This window comes from Girardinichthys multiradiatus, chromosome Y, assembly GCF_021462225.1.
Source record: "Girardinichthys multiradiatus isolate DD_20200921_A chromosome Y, DD_fGirMul_XY1, whole genome shotgun sequence".
NCBI lineage: Eukaryota > Metazoa > Chordata > Actinopteri > Cyprinodontiformes > Goodeidae > Girardinichthys > Girardinichthys multiradiatus.
The window spans coordinates 14,583,404-14,606,281 of record NC_061818.1 but is presented as its reverse complement, the minus strand read 5'-3'; the positions used below and the strand labels follow the sequence as shown (position 1 = coordinate 14,606,281).

At 42.2% G+C, this 22,878-nt stretch overlaps 1 protein-coding gene across 1 annotated transcript in view; it reads left to right on the top strand.

The window, feature by feature from the left end:
* The window catches only part of LOC124864886 (meiosis inhibitor protein 1-like), a 59,999-nt gene extending 37,713 nt beyond the window's left edge, over positions 1-22,286 (top strand). Inside the window, exons 12-16 of the mRNA XM_047359846.1 lie at positions 4,340-4,525; positions 10,854-10,960; positions 11,777-11,908; positions 17,952-18,070; positions 22,090-22,286. Coding sequence (XP_047215802.1) covers positions 4,340-4,525; positions 10,854-10,960; positions 11,777-11,908; positions 17,952-18,070; positions 22,090-22,144 — 599 coding nt within the window. The 3' untranslated portion in view covers positions 22,145-22,286. The remainder of the gene's footprint in view (positions 1-4,339; positions 4,526-10,853; positions 10,961-11,776; positions 11,909-17,951; positions 18,071-22,089) is intronic.
* The last annotated feature ends 592 nt before the right edge of the window (positions 22,287-22,878 follow it).

Genomic DNA, 22,878 nt, shown 5'->3' with positions numbered 1-22,878 from the left:
TTTTGTGGTCATTGTATCCACAGTGTCATGGCTACACACTTGGCATAACAATATAATATTCTGGTTAGTAAGTAGTTCATTCAGTTCGTAGTAAGTTCAATTTATTTACGTAGCACCTTTTACAGATTAAAATAGCAAAGTGCAAACAAAGAGCATAAACATTGAAACAATTAATTAAAAACATTAGTAAAAAAATAAATAGCAAATTAAATTATACAAATATTAGACAAATACAATAATAATTCATGAAATTAACTGTGCAATCTGTTAGAGTTTTATATGTAGCTCTTGGCTCTATGGTTAGATTTTGATTTGAGGACCTGAAGGCATAAGTTTTGTGTGGCTTTGATATCTCAGCAATATAGGCCCTGAAAGTTAAATTCAGGATTTAAAAATTGTAATTCAAAAATTTAAAGGTCACATAAAATTAGGAGTTTTTGATCTTGTTGATCGTTAATAGTTTTGGACCAACTGAAGGCGATCAAGGACTTTTTTGTTGATGCATGTGAAAAGTCCATTATGGTAGTCTTGATGAGAAGAAATAAACGCATAAATATCTATTTCCATTCCTGTTTTGGGCCCTAGCTTTTGTTGAGGTAAAATATTGCTATCACTGATATTCTTGCGGCCTCAACCTCACCCAGTCCGGATGTCGTGAGAAAGAACAGATGAAGAGCAGGAAATTAAGATTAACGCAAGTTTAATTTGGAAGATAATAAGTCCAATGATTTCTAATGCAAAATAAATATACAAAATAACACAAGGAAAGAATATTACATAAGGGCCCTTACGGAGAGAGATTGCAGATTTTCAGCAAAGCATGGCTGTCTTTACCCCGATGTCTCTGTCATTTCAAGTTCCAGTACATCTTTATACTGTGGACTTCAAAGCTTACTGACTGTGACTTCCATTTTTCCATCAGGTGTTGTAAATCAGCCAAGCTCCCTTGTGGCATCTATACCACGGCCAAAACTTGACATTTATTGCTTTATTGTCCCTACAGCCAGCTTTTACAGTTTGCAGCTGCCGAGAACTTTCTAAGCCCTGTTTCCCCCTGACCCCTGCTGTGATCTGTGATCTCTCACCAAGGCTCACTCATGTTAAATCTCAGTTTAATGTTCTCACATGCAAACTAAACTAATAGCATGAAATTACATGATTTTAATTCTCAACACTTTCCTTTGCAAATATTTCTCAGGAGATATCAACCGTTTTCATACAAGTTTTTTTGAGTGACCTTTGTGAGAGATAGATTGGTTGAAAACAAACAAAATTCCTTTTTTCTTTTTTTTTTTTTTTTTAGTTCAGTTGAAAGGAGTTGTTTTTTCAACTGGTTTGTACTTTGTTTTTGGCACTCAAATAATTCAGACTGTTTGAAGAAGTGGAAGGTAGCAGTACAGCGAATGTCATCAGCATAAAATTTATTTTATGACATTTATTGGCGATTTCTCGCCGATCTCTCCAAGAGTGTGATTATATAGCACAAATAGAAGTGGACCTAAAACAGAGCCTTGGGGTGCCACACATATTACATGATTAGAGTCTGATATGATGTGTTTTATACAATCTCTGCAGGTTCTAGTTAAAAGATGAAATCTAAACCATCTTAAGATTGTCCCACAGATTGACATCAGGCTATGCACTTTATTAGTCAAAATGGTGTTATTGATAATGTCAAAGGCTGGTAAAACTAAATTAAAACTGTAAATTTTCAGCGTCTGCGGCCATCATGATGTTGTTCAATGTGTTTGATGAATACCAGATTGGTATTTATTCCAAAAAATGTTGCTGATATCCACAAAATGTACGTCTAAAGACTGTATTTAGGAGGGAGATGGATAAATACACCAGAAAGGACTTGAAACTGAGACTTAAGATTAACTTCCAGGAGTTAAAATACAGCCAGATCTATAATGGAAATCTATTTGAATAATCTGTGGTAAGTTCACAGAAACTACACAGAGGAATGGGGAAAAAAACAGTCTCCTGACATGCAAAGGTGATAGAGGCTATAAAAGCACACCCCAGCTTCCAAACCACTTCTCTGGTGTTTTACTCTCTTTACTCTTGATTCTCTAGTTCAGCTCCAGAAGGAAAAACTGCAGCTCCAGAACTTCTCTCTTCTCCATTTCACACGTCTCTCTTTCCCTCCCTCCATTCATGTTGGCATTCTCATCTGGCTTTCATTGCTCCAGCTCACTGACTCTCTCGCCCCCTTCTGCCCATGCTGTCGACTCCTTTTATTGTTGTCTCTCCCTTTCTGACTGCAGCTTAGGGTATAACTCTGTTGTTATCGTTTACATCCACCTGGCCTTCTTACTACTGTATTTTGGACACCATGCAGAGCTTACTGTCAGCTTCTCTGCTGTGGGAGATACATGCATTATTAAAACCTTGCTCAAGCTTCCATGTCATCATGTTGTCCCTTTTGTGTCCAAATGCATCTTTGTCCATTTGTGAGCATGTGTCTCTGTATGCATGTGTTTCTTCTCCCTCTGCATCTGTTGCCTTGTTTGTTACTTTCCCCCAAACGAGCCCCCACAGACGAGCATCACATCACTGGTATTTCTTTGACATAATGACATTTTTTGACAAAACAATACCAGATCCAAACTTGCAACAACTACCCTGGCTCACTGTGTAAAATATGAGTTTAACATAAAAGCTTAAGACATAAAACTCTAGGTAGGGCTCACCTCGTGGAGTAAAGGAGGGGTCTTGGTTTAAACCATGCTTTTATCTTTTTCGTGATCTTAGTTTCAAATAATTTTAACTTTAATCTTGTAGTCTTGTTACTATTTTTAACTAAGGTCCAGCTTTTTATTTACAGTACTTTAATGCATTTGTATGTCCAGAAAACATTTGTTTCCTGAGGATATAGCTATGTTAAAAGCTTGCAAGTGTCTATTTTCATCAGGTCTGAGTTTTCAAAGTTTGCCAATTGATTCTGCTTTACAGCAACACAGTCTCTTCAGAGCAAAGGCAGAAAGGAGAGACTGAACAACTCACACCTTTTGTGTTTGCTTGACAGCTTATCACAGCAATCTAATGACAAATGTAACTGCTGAAGACTTATCAGCCCACCACGGTTTGCAATTTGTCATTGTCACCTCACTTTCCAACAGTTGTCAAGATGACATGAGCATACTGACAGGGCACTCCTGACTCCCCTATTTGTTTCATTTTGTGTAAAAGAATCTATTCATCAGTACAGAACCCACTTCATGACAATAGTGTGCTTGAACTTTTTCACATTTTATCAATATGGAGCCACACACTTCAAAGTATTTTATTGGGATGTTAATTGATAAACCAACACAATATAGTCCATCTACAAAATTCTGTAAATGCTCTTTTTGGCAGAAAACTAACACTGTACAATACTCTGAACCTGCCATTCGCTCAGTGAAACATGGAGGTGGCAGCATCATGCTGTGGGGCTGCTTTTCTTCATTAGGGACAGGAAAGCTGGTCATGGTTGGGAAGAGGGATGTAGCTAAATACACAAGCAAGCCTGGAAGAAAGCCTGTTTGAGGCTGCAATAGATTAAAGACTGGGACAAAGATTTACCCTCTAACATGACAACAACCTGAAAATTACAGCCAGAGAATGCATATTCATGTGTTAGAACGATACAGTCAAAGTCCAGATCTGAATGCATGGGAAGACTTTAAAATTGATGTTCATAGACTTTATCCAATCAATCTGACTGGGCTCTTGGTGTTTTGCAAAGCATAATGGGGGAAAACATGTCTTTCATTAGATGCAAGCTTGTTAGAGACGTATAAAGCAGTGGTTTTCAATCCTGGTCCTCAGGACCTGCTGTCCCTCATGTTTTACATGTGTCTCTGCTCCAGCACAAATTATTTTATTACCTTCTTGGAATGCCACCAAGTGGGCTGAAAGTCTGCTATTCACCCATTTATTTAAGTCAGGTGTGCAGAGGCAAGGAAACACCTAAAACAAGCAGGGCAGCGGGTCCTGAGGACCAGGGTTTTAAAACCATGGCTCTAAAGCACAGGTGTCAAACTCCAGTCTTCAGGGGCCAGTGCCCTGCAACTTTTAGATGTGTCTTTGCTTCAATACAGCTGAATCAAATAATTACGTAATTAGCAGGACTAAGGTTTGAGCACATCGGCCCCGGTATTTGACAGCCCTGCTCTAAATTATTGACCAAGCTGCACAGAATACAAATACAAGCCACCCTTGTCAGATGATGTAAAATATTATGAAAACCATGTGTCATTTTCATTGCACTTCATATTTATATGTTACTTTGTGTTGGTCTGTCACATTAAATCCCAATAAAATACACTGACGTTTGTGGTTGTGATGCAAGAGGTTGAACCTTTTGCCAGGGATTGCCGGTTCTCAAAAATATTTTGTCCGTTTCTGTATTTTTGGGTTGTCAAACATTGTCTTTCTGGATGTCTTCCTTCTCAGAAACACGAGTTGCTGCTGAGAACTTCGGTCAACTGTCTAAGCTCCCTGCTGGGCTTTCTTAAAAGAAAGTATCCTGCTTCAGGTATGAAATAGCCCATGGAGTGACTGCAGGTAGTATGATCATAAATGTGTTTTTAAGGACCCAAAAGAGGAAATAGTACTCAGTTCAGATAAAGTTAAAAAACAATATGATCACATATAGTTCTGGTCAGAGGTATTCAGACATTCTGAACATGAATGCCATACAGGTCCTTCTCAAAAAATTAGCATATTGTGATAAAGTTCATTATTTTCTATAATGTAATGATGAAAATTTAATATTAATATATTTTAGATTCATTGCACATTAACTGAAATATTTCAGGTCCTTTATTGTCTTAATACGGATGATTTTGGCATACAGCTCATGAAAACCCAAAATTCCTATCTCACAAAATTAGCATATTTCATCCGACCAATAAAAGAAAAGTGTTTTTAATACAAAAAACGTCAACCTTCAAATAATCATGTACAGTTATGCACTCAATACTTGGTCGGGAATCCTTTGGCAGAAATGACTGCTTCAATGCAGCGTGGCATGGAGGCAATATGCCTGTGGCACTGCTGAGGTCTTATGGAGGCTCAGGATGCTTCGATAGCGGCCTTTAGCTTATCCAGAGTGTTGGGTCTTGAGTCTCTCAACGTTCTCTTCACAATATCCCACAGATTCTCTATGGGGTTCAGGTCAGGAGAGTTGGCAGGCCAATTGAGCACAGTGATACCATGGTCAGTAAACCATTTACCAGTGGTTTTGGCACTGTGAGCAGGTGCCAGGTCATGCTGAAAAATGAAATCTTCATCTCCATAAAGCTTTTCAGCAGATGGAAGCATGAAGTGCTCCAAAATCTCCTGATAGCTAGCTGCATTGACCCTGCCCTTGATAAAACACAGTGGACCAACACCAGCAGCTGACACGGCACCCCAGACCATCACCGACTGTGGGTACTTGACACTGGACTTCTGGCATTTTGGCATTTCCTTCTCCCCAGTCTTCCTCCAGACTCTGGCACCTTGATTTCCGAATGACATGCAGAATTTGCTTTCATCCGAAAAAAGTACTTTGGACCACTGAGCAACAGTCCAGTGCTGCTTCTCTGTAGCCCAGGTCTGGGGAATGCGGCACCTGTAGCCCATTTCCTGCACACGCCTGTGCACGGTGGCTCTGGATGTTTCTACTCCAGACTCAGTCCACTGCTTCCGCAGGTCCCCCAAGGTCTGGAATCGGCCCTTCTCCACAATCTTCCTCAGGGTCCGGTCACCTCTTCTCGTTGTGCAGCGTTTTCTGCCACACTTTTTCCTTCCCACAGACTTCCCACTGAGGTGCCTTGATACAGCACTCTGGGAACAGCCTATTCGTTCAGAAATTTCTTTCTGTGTCTTACCCTCTTGCTTGAGGGTGTCAATAGTGGCCTTCTGGACAGCAGTCAGGTCGTCAGTCTTACCCATGATTGGGGTTTTGAGTGATGAACCAGGCTGGGAGTTTTAAAGGCCTCAGGAATCTTTTGCAGGTGTTTAGAGTTAACTCGTTGATTCAGATGATTAGGTTCATAGCTCGTTTAGAGACCCTTTTAATGATATGCTAATTTTGTGAGATAGGAATTTTGGGTTTTCATGAGCTGTATGCCAAAATCATCTGTATTAAGACAATAAAAGACCTGAAATATTTCAGTTAGTGTGCAATGAATCTAAAATATATGAATGTTAAATTTTCATCATGACATTATGGAAAATAATTAACTTTATCACAATATGCTAATTTTTTGAGAAGGACCTGTATATATTTTGGGCTTTAAATGATATGTTTGAACTATGTCTGACCCAAACTGTTCCCTTCCAGTGAACACATCAGTTAGGTCAGTGTACACCTTTATGTTGTAGATGTATCTCTACTCCAGTGCACCTCATTAAAATGATTTTATTACCTTCTCAGCATGCCATCTAGTTCTGCAGGAGACTCTTAGTTACCCATTTATCTAAGTCAGGAGTGTGGCTGAAAGGACACATGGAAACATGCAGGATAATGGACCCGGAGGACAAAGATTGAGGAACACAGAGAACTGAATGACATGCTGATGTGAAAATTTAGCCATTTTACTAAAGTATGTTGGAGCAGGGATGCATCTAAAAGCTGCAGGATAGCAGCTCCCGAGGACTGGACCTGTGCACCTCTTGGTTAGAATGTTCAAAAACCACACAGGAACATCCATGGCTCAAACCTGTCCTAAATTAAAAACTGCTAGAACCCTTGAACCGCCACCTTAACGTGGTGGAGGGGTTTGAGTGCTCAAATGATCCTAGAGGCTATGTTGTCTGGGGCCTAAATGCCCCTGGTAGGGTCTCCAATGGCAAACAGGCTCTAGGTGATGGGTCAGACAAAGAGTGGTTCATCCCTCATGAAGAACAAAATATCGAGGCACGTGAGGTCGCCCGGTACGGCGGAGCCGGGGTCCCACCCTGGAGCCAGGCCTGGGGTCGGGACTCGTCGGAGAGCGCCTGGTGGCTGGGTTGCCCCTCGCGGGACCCGACCGGGCCAAGCCTGAACGAGAGACACAAGGCCATCCCCCAGTGGGCCCACCACCTGCAGGAACTGTGAGGGACCAGTGCGAAGAGGATTGGGTAGCAGACGAAGGTGGAGACCTCAGCGGCCCGATTCCCGGATGCTTAGGCTGGCTCTAGGGACGTGGAATGTCACCTCGCTGGGGGGGAAGGAGCCTGAGCTTGTGCGGGAGGTCGAGAGATATTGACTAGAAATAGTCGGGCTCGCCTCCACGCTCAGCGTGGGCTCTGGAACCCATCTCCTCGAGAGGGGCTGGACTCTCTTCTACTCTGGAGTGGCCCACGGGGAGAGGCGGCGGGCTGGTGTGGGTTTTCTTGTTGCCCCCCAGCTCAGCCGTCTCGTGTTGGGGTTTACCCCAGTGGATGAGAGGGTCGTATCCCTGCGCCTTCGGGTTGGGGAGAAGTCTCTGACTACCATTTCAGCCTACGGTCCGAGTGGTAGTGCAGAGTACCCGGCCTTCTTGGCGTCCCTGTCGGGGGTGCTGGATAGTGCCCCTCCCAGGGACTCCATTTTTCTGCTGGGGGACTTCAACGCCCACGTTGGGAACGACAGTGACACCTGGAGAGGCGTGATCGGGAGGAATGGCCTCCCCGATCTGAATCCGAGTGGTGTTCTGTTATTGGACTTCTGTGCTAGTCACGGATTGTCCATAATGAACACCATGTTCAAACATAAGGGTGTCCATCAGTGCACTTGGCACCAGGACACCCTAGGCAGGAGGTTGATGATCGACTTTGTTGTCGTATCATCAGACCTTCGGCCGCATGTTTTGGACACTCGGGTGAAGAGAGGGGCTGAGCTGTCCACTGATCATCACCTGGTGGTGAGTTGGATCCGCTGGAGGAGGAGAAAGCCGGACAGACTTGGCAGGCCCAGGCGCATAGTGAGGGTCTGCCTGGAACGCCTGGCGGAGCCCTCGGCCAGGGATGTATTCAACTCCCACCTCCGGGAGAGCTTCGACCAGATCCCGGGGGATGTTGGAGACATAGAGTCCGAGTGGACCATGTTCTCCGCATCTATTGTCGATGCTGCTGCCCGTAGCTGCGTCGGTAAGGTCTGCGGTGCCTGTCGCGGCGGCAATCCCAGAACCCGGTGGTGGACACCGGCAGTAAGGGATGCTGTTAAGATGAAGAAGGAGTCCTATCGGCTGTGGTTGGCTTGTGGGACTCCTGAGGCGGCTGACGGGTACCGTGAGGCCAAGCGTGCTGCGGCCCGGGCTGTGGCAGAGGCAAAAACTCAGGCCTGGGAGGAGTTCGGTGAGGCCATGGAGAAGGACTACCGGTTGGCCTCGAAGCGATTCTGGCGAACCGTCCGGCGCCTCAGGAGGGGGCAGTAGTGCTTCGCCAACACTGTTTATAGTGGGGGCGGGAGACTGCTGACCTCGACTGAGGACATTATTGGGCGGTGGAAGGAGTACTTCGAGGATCTCCTCAATCCTCCCATCACACATTCCGTGGTGGAAACAGAGGCTGGGGACTCGGGGTTGGACTCTTTCATCACCCAGGCTGAAGTCACCAAGGTGGTTAAAAAGCTCCGCGGTGGCAAGGCTTCGGGGGTGGATGAGATCCGCCCTGAGTACCTCAAGTCTCTGGATGTAGTAGGGCTGTCATGGTTGACACGCCTCTTCAACATTGCGTGGCGGTCGGGGACAGTGCCTCTGGACTGGCAGACTGGGGTGGTGGTCCCCCTTCATAAGAAAGGGGACCGGAGGGTGTGTTCCAACTACAGGGGGATCACACTCCTCAGCCTCCCTGGTAAGGCCTACGCCAGAGTATTGGAGAGGAGAGTCCGACCGATAGTCGAACCTCGGCTTCAGGAGGAGCAGTGTGGTTTTCGTCCCGGCCGTGGAACACTGGACCAGCTCTATACCCTCTACAGGGTGCTCGAGGGTTCATGGGAGTTTGCCCAACCGGTTCACATGTGTTTTGTGGACCTGGAGAAAGCATTCGACTGTGTCCCTCATGATGCCCTGTGGGGGGTGCTCCAGGAGTATGGAATCGGGGGCCCTTTATTAGGGGCCATCCGGTCCTTGTACGAGCGGAGTAGGAGTTTGGTCCGCATTGCCGGCACTAAGTTGGACCTGTTCCCAGTGCATGTTGGACTCCGGCAGGGCTGCCCTTTGTCACTGGTCCTGTTCATAACTTTTATGGACAGGATTTCTAGACGCAGCCAAGGGCCGGAGGGGGTCTGGTTTGGGGACCAGTGGATTTCGTCTCTTCTTTTTGCGGATGACGTGGTCCTGCTGGCCCCCTCTAGCCAAGACCTACAGCATGCGCTGTGGCGGTTCGCAGCCGAGTGTGAAGCGCCTGGGATGAGGATCAGCTCCTCCAAGTTCGAGGCCATGGTTCTCGACCGGAAAAGGGTGGCTTGTCCTCTTCAGGTTGGAGGGGAGTTCCTGCCTCAAGTGGAGGAGTTTAAGTATCTCGGGGTCTTGTTCACGAGTGAGGGAAGAATGGAGCGGGAGATCGACAGACGGATCGGTGCGGCTGCCGCAGTAATGGGGGCGCTGTGCCGGTCCGTTGTGGTGAAGAGAGAGCTGAGCTGAAAAGCAAAGCTCTCAATTTACTGGTCGGTCTACGTTCCTACCCTCACCTATGGCCATGAACTTTGGGTCATGACCGAAAGAACGAGATCCCGGATACAAGCGGCTGAAATGAGCTTCCTCCCTAGGGTGGCCGGGCACTCCCTTAGAGATAGGGTGAGGAGCTCGGCCATCTGGGAGGGGCTCGGAGTAGAGCCGCTGCTCCTCCACATCGAGAGGAGCCAGTTGAGGTGGCTCGGGCATCTATACCGGATGTCTCCTGGACGCCTTCCTCGGGAGGTGTTCCAGGCACGTCCCACCGGGAGGAGGCCCAGGGGACGGCCCAGGACACGCTGGAGGGATTATGTCTCTTGGCTGGCCTGGGAGCGCCTTGGGCTCCCCTGGAGGAACTGGAGGAGGTGTCTGGAGAGAGGGACGTCTGGGCGTCTCTGCTAAGTCTGCTGCCCCCGCAACCTGGTCCCGGATAAGCGGAAGACGACGAGTACGAGTAGAACCCTATTAATAATGTAAATTGGAGCTGCCTCCAAGGACAATATCCTACTTTTTCACGTTCAGATGAGACGAAGATTTAGCTATTAAGCAAAAATGACAAGACAAATGTTTTGATTAGTCAAGATGAGGCTCTCAAACCAAGGAAAATTGTAAACAGCTTTTAAGCATGGTAGTTGTAGCATCATGTTGAGGTCATCTTTAGTTCCAGTGTGGCTGGTGCATTGCTACAAACTGGATGGAGTATTACAAAAGAAGGACAACTCTTCAAATTATATAACTCCACCTCAAATGAACAGCTGCATGGTTAGAACTTGATCATTAGTGTGTGTTCCAACGGAACGATGGCACCAGATACAAATCAAACTTGTTTTTGGAAGGGATGAAGGAGGCTAACATTGAGCTCCTCGATTGCCGCCGTCTTGAGCCAGGAAATCACATTGCTAATGACCACATGAAGCTCCCTGCAGCTTGCTCAGGTCTTTTTATATGAATATTTTTGTCAATTGTAGCCACGTGTAAATAAGGGAAAGCCACAATAAATAAATAAAAATGCGCATTTAAGCCCAAATTATTGTGACAATATTGTCCATGTTTTGTGTGTTTAATTCTTTTACCTTCTTGTTTGTACTCTCTGGACCTGTAGTTCGGTTCTATATGGTGATACCGCAACCCTGTGCTCTGTACTTAGTTCATTCAACACAAGATTTTACACAAACACTCTATTCAAATGAACATTTTCTTCTCATCTATGTTATTAACACTGTTGCATGTTTCCATCAGCTGAGCACGCAGTGTGTCAGCCTTGGTCTCGTTTCCTCCTGTACTGTAAGCTCAACTCAGGAGAGAAAGGCCTTCTGCACCCCGCTCTTCTCAGACTCATAACACTTGTAAGACATGTCCCACACACACATTGCTTTATATTAGAAGGTAATGTATATCATAATCCAAACGTTTTTACATCACCTGAGTAATGAAGATGTATATTGTGTGATATAGGTTAATGCAAGACAAGTGCAACAAAATTACTAATAAATTGCTGTTGAGAGGAATGCAGACCTGAATGTTTCAGTCAGTTTTTGCTGGGTAGGAACTAGTAGGAGTGGGTTGAACTACTAGTTAGCCCTAGTCCTGAAACACACCAAAGAATTGTGACATGATTAAATCGATTTGGTAAAAAAAAAAATGTTTTGTGCAATTTTTAGGTTAAATGTAAGTTTATATCTAATGTACAAGGCTATATTGGCTAATCAATATGTAGCCAGACTGCCCAAAGGTTCAGAGGAAAGACTCAGTAGCCTAGATAACCTAACATTTTTATGGTTACTGTCTTGAATAAATAGTTTGCAACAGTATGCAGGAATGAAAACCACCCCCATTGTTTAGGTATTTTATTGCCCTTTTATAAATTAATTAGTGCCACAATATGCTGCATGGGATAATGACCTTGAATTTTAAAGGACTTTGTTTTGTGGCAAAAAAAAGTCAGATTTATTGTACATTGTATGGCAATATTTACAAGACAAGAAAGTTACTATTTTTAAAAGCATCCTCACTGCCGGCACCTTCTACACATTAATGTACAACATGTACATTACCTCACTTATTATAGTCTGTTAGTTTTAGAAACTTCCTTGATTTAAATTCTTCACATCCCCTGTGGAAGGTTGCTCCTTTCTATTTCTGATTGTGTGCCTTGTTTACAGTTGTTGCAGTACAGCAGCACAGCAGTCCTGTGGGAGCCAGATCTGCTCCATGTGATTGATACTGTGGAGAGGAGTGGGATGAAGGAGCTCAACCATGAGGCAGCACGGGCACTAGAGCTGCTTCTTACGCAGGTGAGTCTAAAATGGAGAGACAGACAGAGGGAACCATTATAGACAAGTTTTCTTGGTGTGGAACGTTTTCTATAATCCCCTGACATGTTGTTGGCCAGCAGAAAGATTTAATTTATTGCCTTGGGGTGTTTCACATAATTTATGAGCACAGATTTATGGAAAGATCAAAACTAATCTGAGGTCTGTGATTGCGGTTTAATGTTCTAGCAATCTAATTGCAAAACTGAATTATTACAATGGGGCGTTAATTACCTGATCTGTGTGTGCCAGGTAATCAGCTTTTTATAATGTCCCTGTCAATGCAAACATCTCGGAAACCAACCTATAATATAATGGCTCTTCTGAAATATAAAAATTAGGCTTATGTTTATAAAACAAAATAATAATATGGTTATCTCCTAGCAGGCATCTTTATTGCCATGGAAATGTGTGCTGTTGAACTGGAAGCTGATCGAATTTGTGAAGGAGTAAATGATTGCCTCTTTTTCTTTCTGTATGAAATCTGATCAGTAAAAGGGTTTTTAGTCAGAATGTTGTTTGTCGCAATAGAAAAATCAAAAAGAGATGTGCAAGTTCCACACACTCTAATCTAAGACTATTAGAGATGCATCAATCAGAGATCCTGTGGTTGATTTTCAACCAACAATTCTACCAATTCCTGATCTGCCGATCCCAGTTGTTTGTTAAGGACTGCAAATAACAACTAAATATTTTTAGTATTTTCTGCATAAGTTGAAAATGTACATTGCTTAGCAATGACATGTTTGAAGTAGCATGAACCATAATTGAACAAAAAACAAAAGTTACTGAGCTCTCTCCTGCCATCATACTAATCTTTAGCTCCCTTCACAGTTTGTCTATCAGATTCAACTCTGGACTCTGGCTGGGCCGTTTCAGAACATTAATAACACATAAAATACGGATGTTGTGCTCATTCAGTTTCCTTCTGATTGGTGTGGATGGTCTAATTTTGCCAGATGGCCATGCGCTGCTTTGTGGATGCATTGTGAATACGCTCATTGGCTATTAAGAGTGTGTAATTACTGCAAGGTTTGTACCCTGCCGGAGTGGAACGTAGACAGACTGCTCATTGTGGCAGCCTGAAAATAAACTTCTCTTTCAAGTAGCTTCTTACAACGTCTGTCTTCTAACTTCATTTTAGACAGTCAGTAATGCTCAAAATTGCTAACAGTCTTCTTCACACAGTAACTACTTCCACACTGAAGAGTGTTGTGAGTGCCACCTGCTGGTGCTTATGTTTTGTGCCTTTTCTGATTAGAAAATTGTTTGGTTTCTGGTCTCTGACTAGCCAATAACTAATGAGAGTCGGTCAAGAGTAAAACTGATTCTGATCACTAGCCCATTTCTCAGTGCATCTCTAGTTAGAATAAAAGCATTGCACTTAGAAAAGTTTGGGTCTTTCCCGCAAGTAAAAACAGATGATTTCCCCCTGGACAAACATAACATAAATTTAGGCAGATAGAAAAAAATATAATCGTGTTTTTCCTCTGTGGATTGTGAAGCTGAATGTGCTCAGCTGTTTCTCTGCTCAGTTGTGATCACAGTGCTGACACGAACCTCCTCCATTGTGAGTCTTGTTTGCCAAGTCATTCAGATTATCCCTCCTAAATATGTGCCATCTAAACAGCATCCTTGTTGTCATTCTTGGTAGCTCTTGTCCTTCTGGGATTCCTTCAAGACATTATTAAGCACAGAAGGAAAAGCAGCTGAATCATATCAAAAAGATTGAATCTGGCATCACAAATATGACCAGGACTGCATTTTGTATTATGCAAAGAGCTCAGAGATAGAAGACTGACAGAATGATGGCATAATGGCACACACTGCAGCTCCCAGTGCTCCAATGAATCATGAACTATGTGATTGCATGCAGATATGTTAGCTAGCCTGCGTCAAGTGTCTGTTCTGTCTGTGCCTTTAAATACACAAGTGTATTTCTAAAAGCTTAGATTGATCAGATTTTGCTCTCTGAACACACTCAGCACAGTTTGATTTATTTTTACGCTACAATCTTCATTAGTTCAAACTGACACACATGAAGCTTCACAGATATGTGCACTTAAGATCGATGTGGTACCAAATCGTTGTTTTGCTTCTTGTCTCCCGTGCATGAGCCCTGGCATATCAGTCACCTGTGTGTCAATGCGACTGAGTACATTAACTAGTTTAGCTCTGGGTTGTTTTCCAGTTTTCACCAACACTCTGTTCACTGGAAAATGCTTGTCTGCCAGTCTCAACTAAGTGTGTGTTTCCATATGGTTAATAGGACGCTTTGATTGGACAGCAACGATGACACCTTGTGTTCAGCTGCACGTTTGGCTTGTCAAAATGCAGGCATCAAAGTGTAGTGCTGGCAAGCTTTCCAAACTTGTTAGAAGATTGTCACTCGTGTCTTTATTAGTTTCATGGTCGCATACATTTTACTCGTATCCTGATTTCCTTTGCTTCCTCCATCTGTTTCACTTCAAAATGATATGATCCAGGTACCTACCTTTCCACCTAACCTTAAATATCTGACAAGATTAAAATCCATAACTTATGATTTTGTTTCCTCAAATGATTATCTTTTAGAGGTATATGAAAGGAACTGTTATATAGAGGCTGTTTAATGTTTTATTTTTGCTAACCTATGATGGGATAGTCAGTTTTTGTTTAATCTAAAGGTTTAATATTTAATGAGTGCAGACAGCGTGGGAAGGCAGTCAGTTATTCTAAGTGATGTTCAAAAGCCTCCATTCTGTTTTCACCAAGTAGTGCATAATAAACAAACCAGTTTGTTACAGCTGCTTCCTGTTGGGCGTTAAAGACTATTCTAGTCATGTAAATAAAATTAATGTTTGATGATACAGTGCTTTTCAAAAGTATTCATACCCCTTGAACTTTTCTACATTATGTCAGGGTACAACAAAACTGAAACAAGATAGTGCAGCATTGTGAAGTGGAAAGAAAAGAATATGTTTTCATTTTTCTTTTGAAAACAAATCTGAAAATAAGCATGCATTTGTAGCTCAGTGAGAACGGATGGAGAACATCGGTTTTCAAGCAAGTCTTGTCACAGATTTTCTGTTGGATTTAGGTCTGGACTTTGACTGGGCCATCCTGAAACATGCATGTGCTTTGATCAAAACTATTTCATTGTAGCTCTGGCTGTATGTTGTTGTGCCGCTAGAAGATAAACCTCCATCCTAGTCTCAAGCCTTTTCTAGCCTCTAACAGGTTTTTTTCCCAGATTGTCCTGTATTTAGCTCAATTCATCTTCCCATCGACTCTGACTAATTTCTCTGCCCTCGATCAAGTAAAGCATGATGCTACCACCACTAGGCCTGTCACGATAACAAAGTTTGCTGGACGATAAATTGTCCAGAGAGTATTGCGATAAACGATAATATTATTGTGTGGAGACCATTTTCAAGTAATATAATAATAATGCAAGGAGCTACACCCTCTTAAAGATCAATAAACTTGAATTTCTAAATAACATTTAACACTTGAAGACATTTTAAATATACAAAATGAATAAACACTCAAAAACGATAAATAAAATGGACTATGAAGTCTCTGTACATTTGTCCCTCAAAATAGCCCTGCAAAAAATATTAATCATTAGGCTCAGACAGGGAAAGAGGGCAAAACTGCCAGTTTTTTAAACAAAAAGCAAACTAACCACACAAGCACTCCATTTGAATTAAAGCAGATGCCTCGAGTGACCACATGCAAATCTGTAGCTACTTTAGTCTGGCAGATTAGAAGATTAAACGCTCCAGTGATGGTGGACTGTCGGGAAGACGGAGACGGCCTGTTTTTTTCCCCCAGCTGGGAAAACTGCATCGGATGATTTATGCTTTAGGTGCAGGTTCATGTTTGTTGAATTGCCGCGTTTAGTTGCTACTGTTTTACAACATATGCGACATACCGACTCGCACAGGTTAAGTGTGGTTCACCACGGTCATTGGGTTAGAATACAAAGTGCGGTTGCGTTTGGCTTTAAAACCAATTCTGTCTCTGGTTTTCCAAATCTCAACTAGCGTCTCTCTGGCTTCCTCCTCCTCCTCACGGGGCTGTCATGCTACACTCTCAGCTACGTAACGAGACCATGCGCCTGGCAAGTGCCTGCTAGAGTCCACTCGTCCCGGGGAGGGGTGAGTCGAGACTGATGCACTGGAGTGAAACCTTTTGTCATCCAGTCTCTTAAGTACAAAGAGAGGGAAACACAAGGAAAACAAACAAGAATGCAGACAGAAATTATCCAGCTTATTTTAATTTATCATGCTATTTATTTATTTCATACAATTCTGATTTATTGCAACAAGCCTAACCACCACCACATTTCATAGTGGAGGTGGTGAGTTCAGGGGGCTGTGCAGTGCTGGCTTTCCACCACACATAACATTTTGCATATAGCAAAAAAATCTATTTTGGTCCCATCTGAGTAGAACACCTTGTGTTGTGGCAAACAGCAAGTGAGACTTCTTATGGCTTTGTTTGAACAGTGGCCTTCTTCTTGTCACCCTTTTTTAGACTTTTAGACAGAACGACAATAAGTTATCCTGTTACCAGATTGTCCCACCTGAGCTGTAAATGTCTAAAGTTCCTCCAGAGTTTCCATAAGCCTCCTGGCTGCTCTCCTTGTTCTACCTGTCAGTTTAGGTGAATGACCATGTCTTGCTGGTCTCGCAGTGGTGCCATAATCTTTCCATTTAATGGATGACAGATGAAGATGGGTTGAACAGAGGTCTGTGAGATGTTCAAAGCTTGAGATACTGTTTTAAAAACCTAACTCTGTTTTAAACTTCTGCACCATTTTCCTCCTGGCCTGTCTGCGGTGCTTCTTGGTCTTCGTTACACTGAATGTTCACTGATGTTCTCTCAAACGTCTGAGGCCTTCATTTATGCTGAATTTAAATTACTTGCAGCTAGACTCCAATTACTAATGAGATGACTTCTGAATTTGGTTGGCTGCGCTGGATTTGATTTAGGGGTATCTGAGTAAAGGGGGTTGATACATGCACACACCACACTTTTCAGATGTTTATTTGTAAAAGAAACATTTTGGAAGCTATATTTATAATTTTTCTTTCACTTTATAAATACGCAATACTGTGTTTGTGTAGTTCATAAAGTCCCTTCAAAAAACAATGAAGTTTGTGGTTATGTGACAAAATGGAAAAGGCTAAAGGGATGTGAATACTTTTGCAATGCAATGTAAACTGTCAGTCAGTCAGTCATTTTCTACCGCTTATTCCATAGTGGGTCGCGGGGGAGCTGGTGCCTATCTCCAGCAGTCTATGGGCGGGAGGCGGGGTACACCCTGGACAGGTCGCCAGTCCATCGCAGGGCAACACATAAACAATCATGCACACACTCATTCATACACCTAAGGGCAATTTAGAGTGACCAATTAACCTAACAGGCATGTCTTTGGACTGTGGGAGGAAGCCAGAGTACCCGGTGAGAACCCACGCATGCACGGGGAGAACATGCAAACTCCTTGCAGCAAGAAGGTCCTGGGTTCAATTCCCAGCCTGGGGTCTTTCTGCATGGAGTTTGCATGTTCTCCCCGTGCATGCGTGGGTTCTTACCGGGTACTCTGGCTTCCTCCCACAGTCCAAAGACATGCCTGTTAGGTTAATTGGTCACTCTAAATTGCCCTTAGGTGTATGAATGAGTGTGTGCATGATTGTTTATGTGTTGCCCTGCGATGGACTGGCGACCTGTCCAGGGTGTACCCCGCCTCTCGCCCATAGACTGCTGGAGATAGGCACCAGCCTCCCTGTGACCCACTATGGAATAAGCAATGTAAACTAAGTAGGATTTCTTTCTTACAGTTTTCGGACTGTTGTTGATTTGTTTGACAGCTCAAATACAGTTTCACTCCAGTAGCGCCTTTTACCTTTTGACCCTATTTATTATTTATAGACATATCAAAACTCCAGTATATGAGGAGCTCTTTCTATAAAGGTCTGGTAATGGTACTCGTGTTTTCTCATCCAGCTTTGAACTTAGGATCGTATTGTTCTCCTAGATCCAGAGAAGTGTTCCACTACCTACTGAGGGGCACAAGCTGAGAGTGAGAAAAATGATGGAGTCGCTTGGAGCACAGACATCTTCTGAGAGCTGCAACGCGAGGCTGTCCAATGTCTTGTATCCATCACCCAAAGCGAATCCAGTACTTTTTTGCCGGCTTTTTCTAACACACACAATCACAGGTATATTGTTTCTTTTTTCTTCTTCAGACTTTTACGTATTTACAGGTACATCTAAAAAAATTTGAGTATCGAGAAAATTTATTTTCTTTTTTTGTTGTCACTCATTTCAGGAACTGAAACTCTAATATTATATAGATTAATTACACATTGAATGAAATATTTCAAGCCTTTGTTTCTTGTAATTTGATACTTACAGATAATGAAAAAAATAATAAAATAAAAAAGGATATTTTCAACAGAAATGTCAAGCTTCTGAAAAGTATGTCCATTGCTATGTACTCAATACTTGGGCCTTGTTTTGCATAAATTACTGCATCAAAGCAGTGTGGCATGGAGGTGATCAGCCTGTGTTTCTGGTAAATGAAATCAGCATCTCCCTAACGTTTGTCAGCATAAAGTTCTCTAAAATGTCCTGGTAGACGGCTGTGTTCACTGTGGACTTCGGAAAACCCAGTGAACCAACCTCAGCACATGTCATGGCACCCAAAATCATCACTGACTGAGGAGACTCCACACTGGACTTCAAGCAATTCTGTGTCTCTCCACTCTGCCTCTAGACTCTGGGACCTTGATTTCCAAATAAAATGCTAACTCTACTTTCATCTAGAAAGAGGACATTAGACGTCTGAGCAACAGTCCAGTGCCCTTTCTCAATAGCCCATGTAAGACATTTGTGGCCCAAATGCAGGATTCATCTGTGTGTAGCCTTGTGAAGCTCCCCCAAATTCTTGAATGGATTTTGCTTCTACATTCTCTCACCTATATTGTTGGTGCACCTTTCCCTACCACACTTTTTCTTTCCACTCAACTTTCTATGAATGTGCTTGGATATAGAACTCTGTGAACAACAAGCTTCTTTAGCAATGGCCTTTCATGGCTCACCCTGCTTGTGGAGGGTGTCAGTAACTGTCCTCTGGACATCTGTCCTATCAGCAGTCTTCCCAATGTGTAGCTGACTGACGCCGACCAAGAGACCATTTAGAGGCTCAGAAAACCTTCGCAGGTGTTTTGGGTTAATTGGCTGATTAGGGTGTGACACCATGAGTTTCCAATCATTAGTTTTTTTTACAGTATTTTAATTTTATATATTGTAGCACTTAAATGTTACTATATGTATATAAGATTTACCCTCTCAACTGGATCCCAACACCACCTTATTAACCACAAGCCTGCTCATTGCTGACCTCTGCTGAGTTTTTTTCCGTGGGAACAAGAGCCGGGAAATAATTTAGCTTGCATACCAGATCACATAAATGTCATTAAGAAGAGGGAGATTATTTTTCTGTGACTGAGTTTTAGGAAATTACTGACAAAATGTTTTTGTTCTGAAATCATTTTTGAAGATAATCCCAAAAGCCTGTTTTGTCAGTAAGTGATAGGAATATTTAGAATAAAAATAACTCAAAGTTTTATTTATGTTAAATAATCCATGAGGCGCATTAAATTATGGTTCGTAAATTTTCAGTTGATTCTGTTTCTGGCAGACAAGCTGCATTTTAATTTATTAATTTAATGTGTTTAAATAATAGCTTGCTTTACTTCCAGTGAGATGCCTAAAATTAATTTACATGACACTGGGTGAGCGAGCAAATTTGTTGTTGCTTGTTTCCATAACAGGTTTTTAACAGGTAACAACACACGCCTGAGAGGTAATCTTGTTATGATGCAATTTCATCAACATCTATTTGGATTACCAGCAAAATAAAACAAAAACCAAAAACGTATCTGAGTCAGTAAGCATGGACAAATGTAAAACAAGCTTTTAGCGTTTAGTCCCTGGTATTATCTGTGTCCAATGAAGGCATCTAATGCAGTAAGTCTTCATCCTACAAGCTGAATATATTCTGGGCATGAAATCATGATATAAACTGCCAAAACATATGCACTGATATAAATACAGCTCAAAAAATTTAAATATTGTGAAAAAGTTCAATAATTATTGTCACTCATTTCAGAAAGTGACACTCGTATATTATATAGGTTTATTACACATAGGGAGAAACATTATAAAGCCTTTGTTTTGATGACTGTGGCTTAGAGATAATGAAAACTCAAAATTCAAAGTGTCAGAAAATTAAATATTGTATATTGAAAGTTCAGTGGTAGGAAAAAATGCATCAGCAACAAGGAGTAACGCACCCTCCACCTACAGGGTGAGCCATAAAAGACCATTGCTAAAAAAGCTGGTTGTTCACAGACTTGTGTATCCAAGCATATTCAAAGAAAGTTGATTGGAAGGAAAAAAGTGTGGTAGAGAAAGGTGCACCAGCAACATAGGTGAGAAGATTGTGAAGCAAAATCCATTGAAGAATTTGGGGGAGCTTGACAAGGAGTGGATGGAACCTGGAGTCAACGCATCAAGAGCCACCACACAAAAACGAATCCTACACAAGTGCTACAAATGTCACATTGCTTGTGTCAAGCCAGTCCTGAACCAGAGACGTCTGAAGCATCTTACCTGGGCTAAGGAGAAAAAAAGAACTGTACTGTTGCTCAGTGGTCCAAAGTAAAGTTTGCATTTCTTTTAGAAATTAAGGTCCCAGAGTGGAGGAAGAGTGGAGAGGCAAATAATCCCTGTTGCTTGAAGTCCAGAGTGAAGTTGATGATTTTAGGTGGCATGTCATCCGCTGGTTATGGTTCATTGAGCTTTCTGACGTCCACAGCCATCTAACAGGTAATTTTAGAGCACTTCATGCTTCCTTTTGCTGACAAACGTTATGTAGATGATGATTTTATTTTCTAGCAGGACTTAGTACTGGCCCACACTGCCAACGTTGGTTCAGTGACCATGGTGTTACTATGCTTGACTGGCCAACAAACACATCTGAACTAAACCCCATAGAAAACCAATGGGCTGTTGTCAAGAGGAAGATGAGAGACGCCAGACCCAAGAAGGCAGATGACCTGAAGGCAGCTATCAAAGCTTTCTGGACTTCCATTACACCTCAGCAGAACCACAGCCTGATTACCTCCATGCCACGCCGCATTGATGCAGTAATTTGTGTAAAAAGAGCCCCAACCAAGTATGGAGGTTACAGAAATTAACTTACTTTTCAGCAGTCTGGCATTCCTTTTTAAAGTATAATTTGTATCGATTTTTGTACAATTAAAATTTCCTCGACCTTGAATTTTGGGGTTTTATTCTATGTAAGTCAGTCAGTCATTTTCTACTGCTTATTCCATACTGGGTCACGGGGGAGCTGGTGCCTATCTCCAGCAGTCTATGGGCGAGAGGCAGGGTACACCCTGGACAGGTCACCAGTCCATCGCAGGGCAACACACAAACAACCATACACACACCTAAGGGCAATTTATAGTGACCGGTTAACCTAACAGGCATGTCTTTGGACTGTGGGAGGAAGCCGGAGTACCCGGTGAGAACCCACGCATGCACAGGGAGAACATGCAAACTCCATGCAGAAAGACCCCCAGCCAGGAATCGAACCCAGGACCTTCTTGCTGCAAGGCAACAGTGCTACCAACTGCGCCACCGTGCAGCCCTATTCTATGTAAGTCTTAATCATAAGACTTATTCTATGTAAGTCATAATCATAAAAAAATACCACTAATAAAGGCTTGAAATATTTCACTCTATGTGGCATTAAACTATATATGAGTGTCACTTTCTGAAATGAGTGACAAAAAATATTTTGCATTTTCATGATATTCATAATTGTTTACCTGTACCTGTGCAGCTCAACAAATAGTCTTGCTAATAGAGATTTTAATCCCACATTGGAATTGCTGGTCAGAAATACACAATTACACGTTTGACTTATGATAAAAGAAAGCAAATAATTTGACTGTGACAGAAGCTCTGGTTAAATAAGTAACATCATTGTAATTGTGAGCTCATTTTTGAGAAAGCTGTTTTTTGTTTAAAGTATTTTCTGTTAAATTATTAATTGAAAACTTTGACCTTTGGATTTATTGATCCCTAACTTTTGTCTTCAGACGTGTTGGAGATGTGTCCCTCTGTATGTCTGAGTTCTCTCTGAAAACAGGCTGATCCATCAACTTTTGGATTTTTTGGACTTTTTTAGTTTTATTTCTGAATCTCTTTGATTGTTCTTTCTGTCTGTGTGCATCATTACACCTCAGTTATGTAACAGCAGCACAGTGAACTGTTGTGAAGGTTTATGTTTGAGCCGCTGTTGAAGAAAAAAACAGATCTGTCATTGACTGTTCATGTCTTTACTGCCAAAGGAGCAGATCTTGGTGTCACTCCTGGGAGAGCAAGAAATGTCATTGTAGAACAAAAATGTCCTTGGTAACATTTTTGTTCAACATTTTTTGCATTTACTTCTGGTGGAGGGTGTTTTGGGTGTTCTTAGAGGACAAATAAAATGTTCACTGTACCAAGAAACTACCACTGCTGTCGTTTATTTATTATTTCTTTTTTTAAACGTTGCCCTCTTGCAAAAGTATTCATACCCCTCCAACTTTTTCTCTTTTAATGTCACAACTACGGATGGATGATATGGACCAAATCATTTATCACAATAATTTCTGGTATGAAAAAATTGCTCATTAAAACTAATTGCACCAAACATATAATCAGTTTTTGTTGTTTGCAAGCATTCGTTTCAAACAATAAACCACAGTTCTTATCTGGGTTTTTTTTTCCAATAAAGATAAACAATGTAAAATTGGCCCATGCCTGATTATAACTTCAATCTGCAATGTAATATATTGGGATTTTATGTGATGAACCAATTGTGATAGATTCAGTTTATTTTTTTG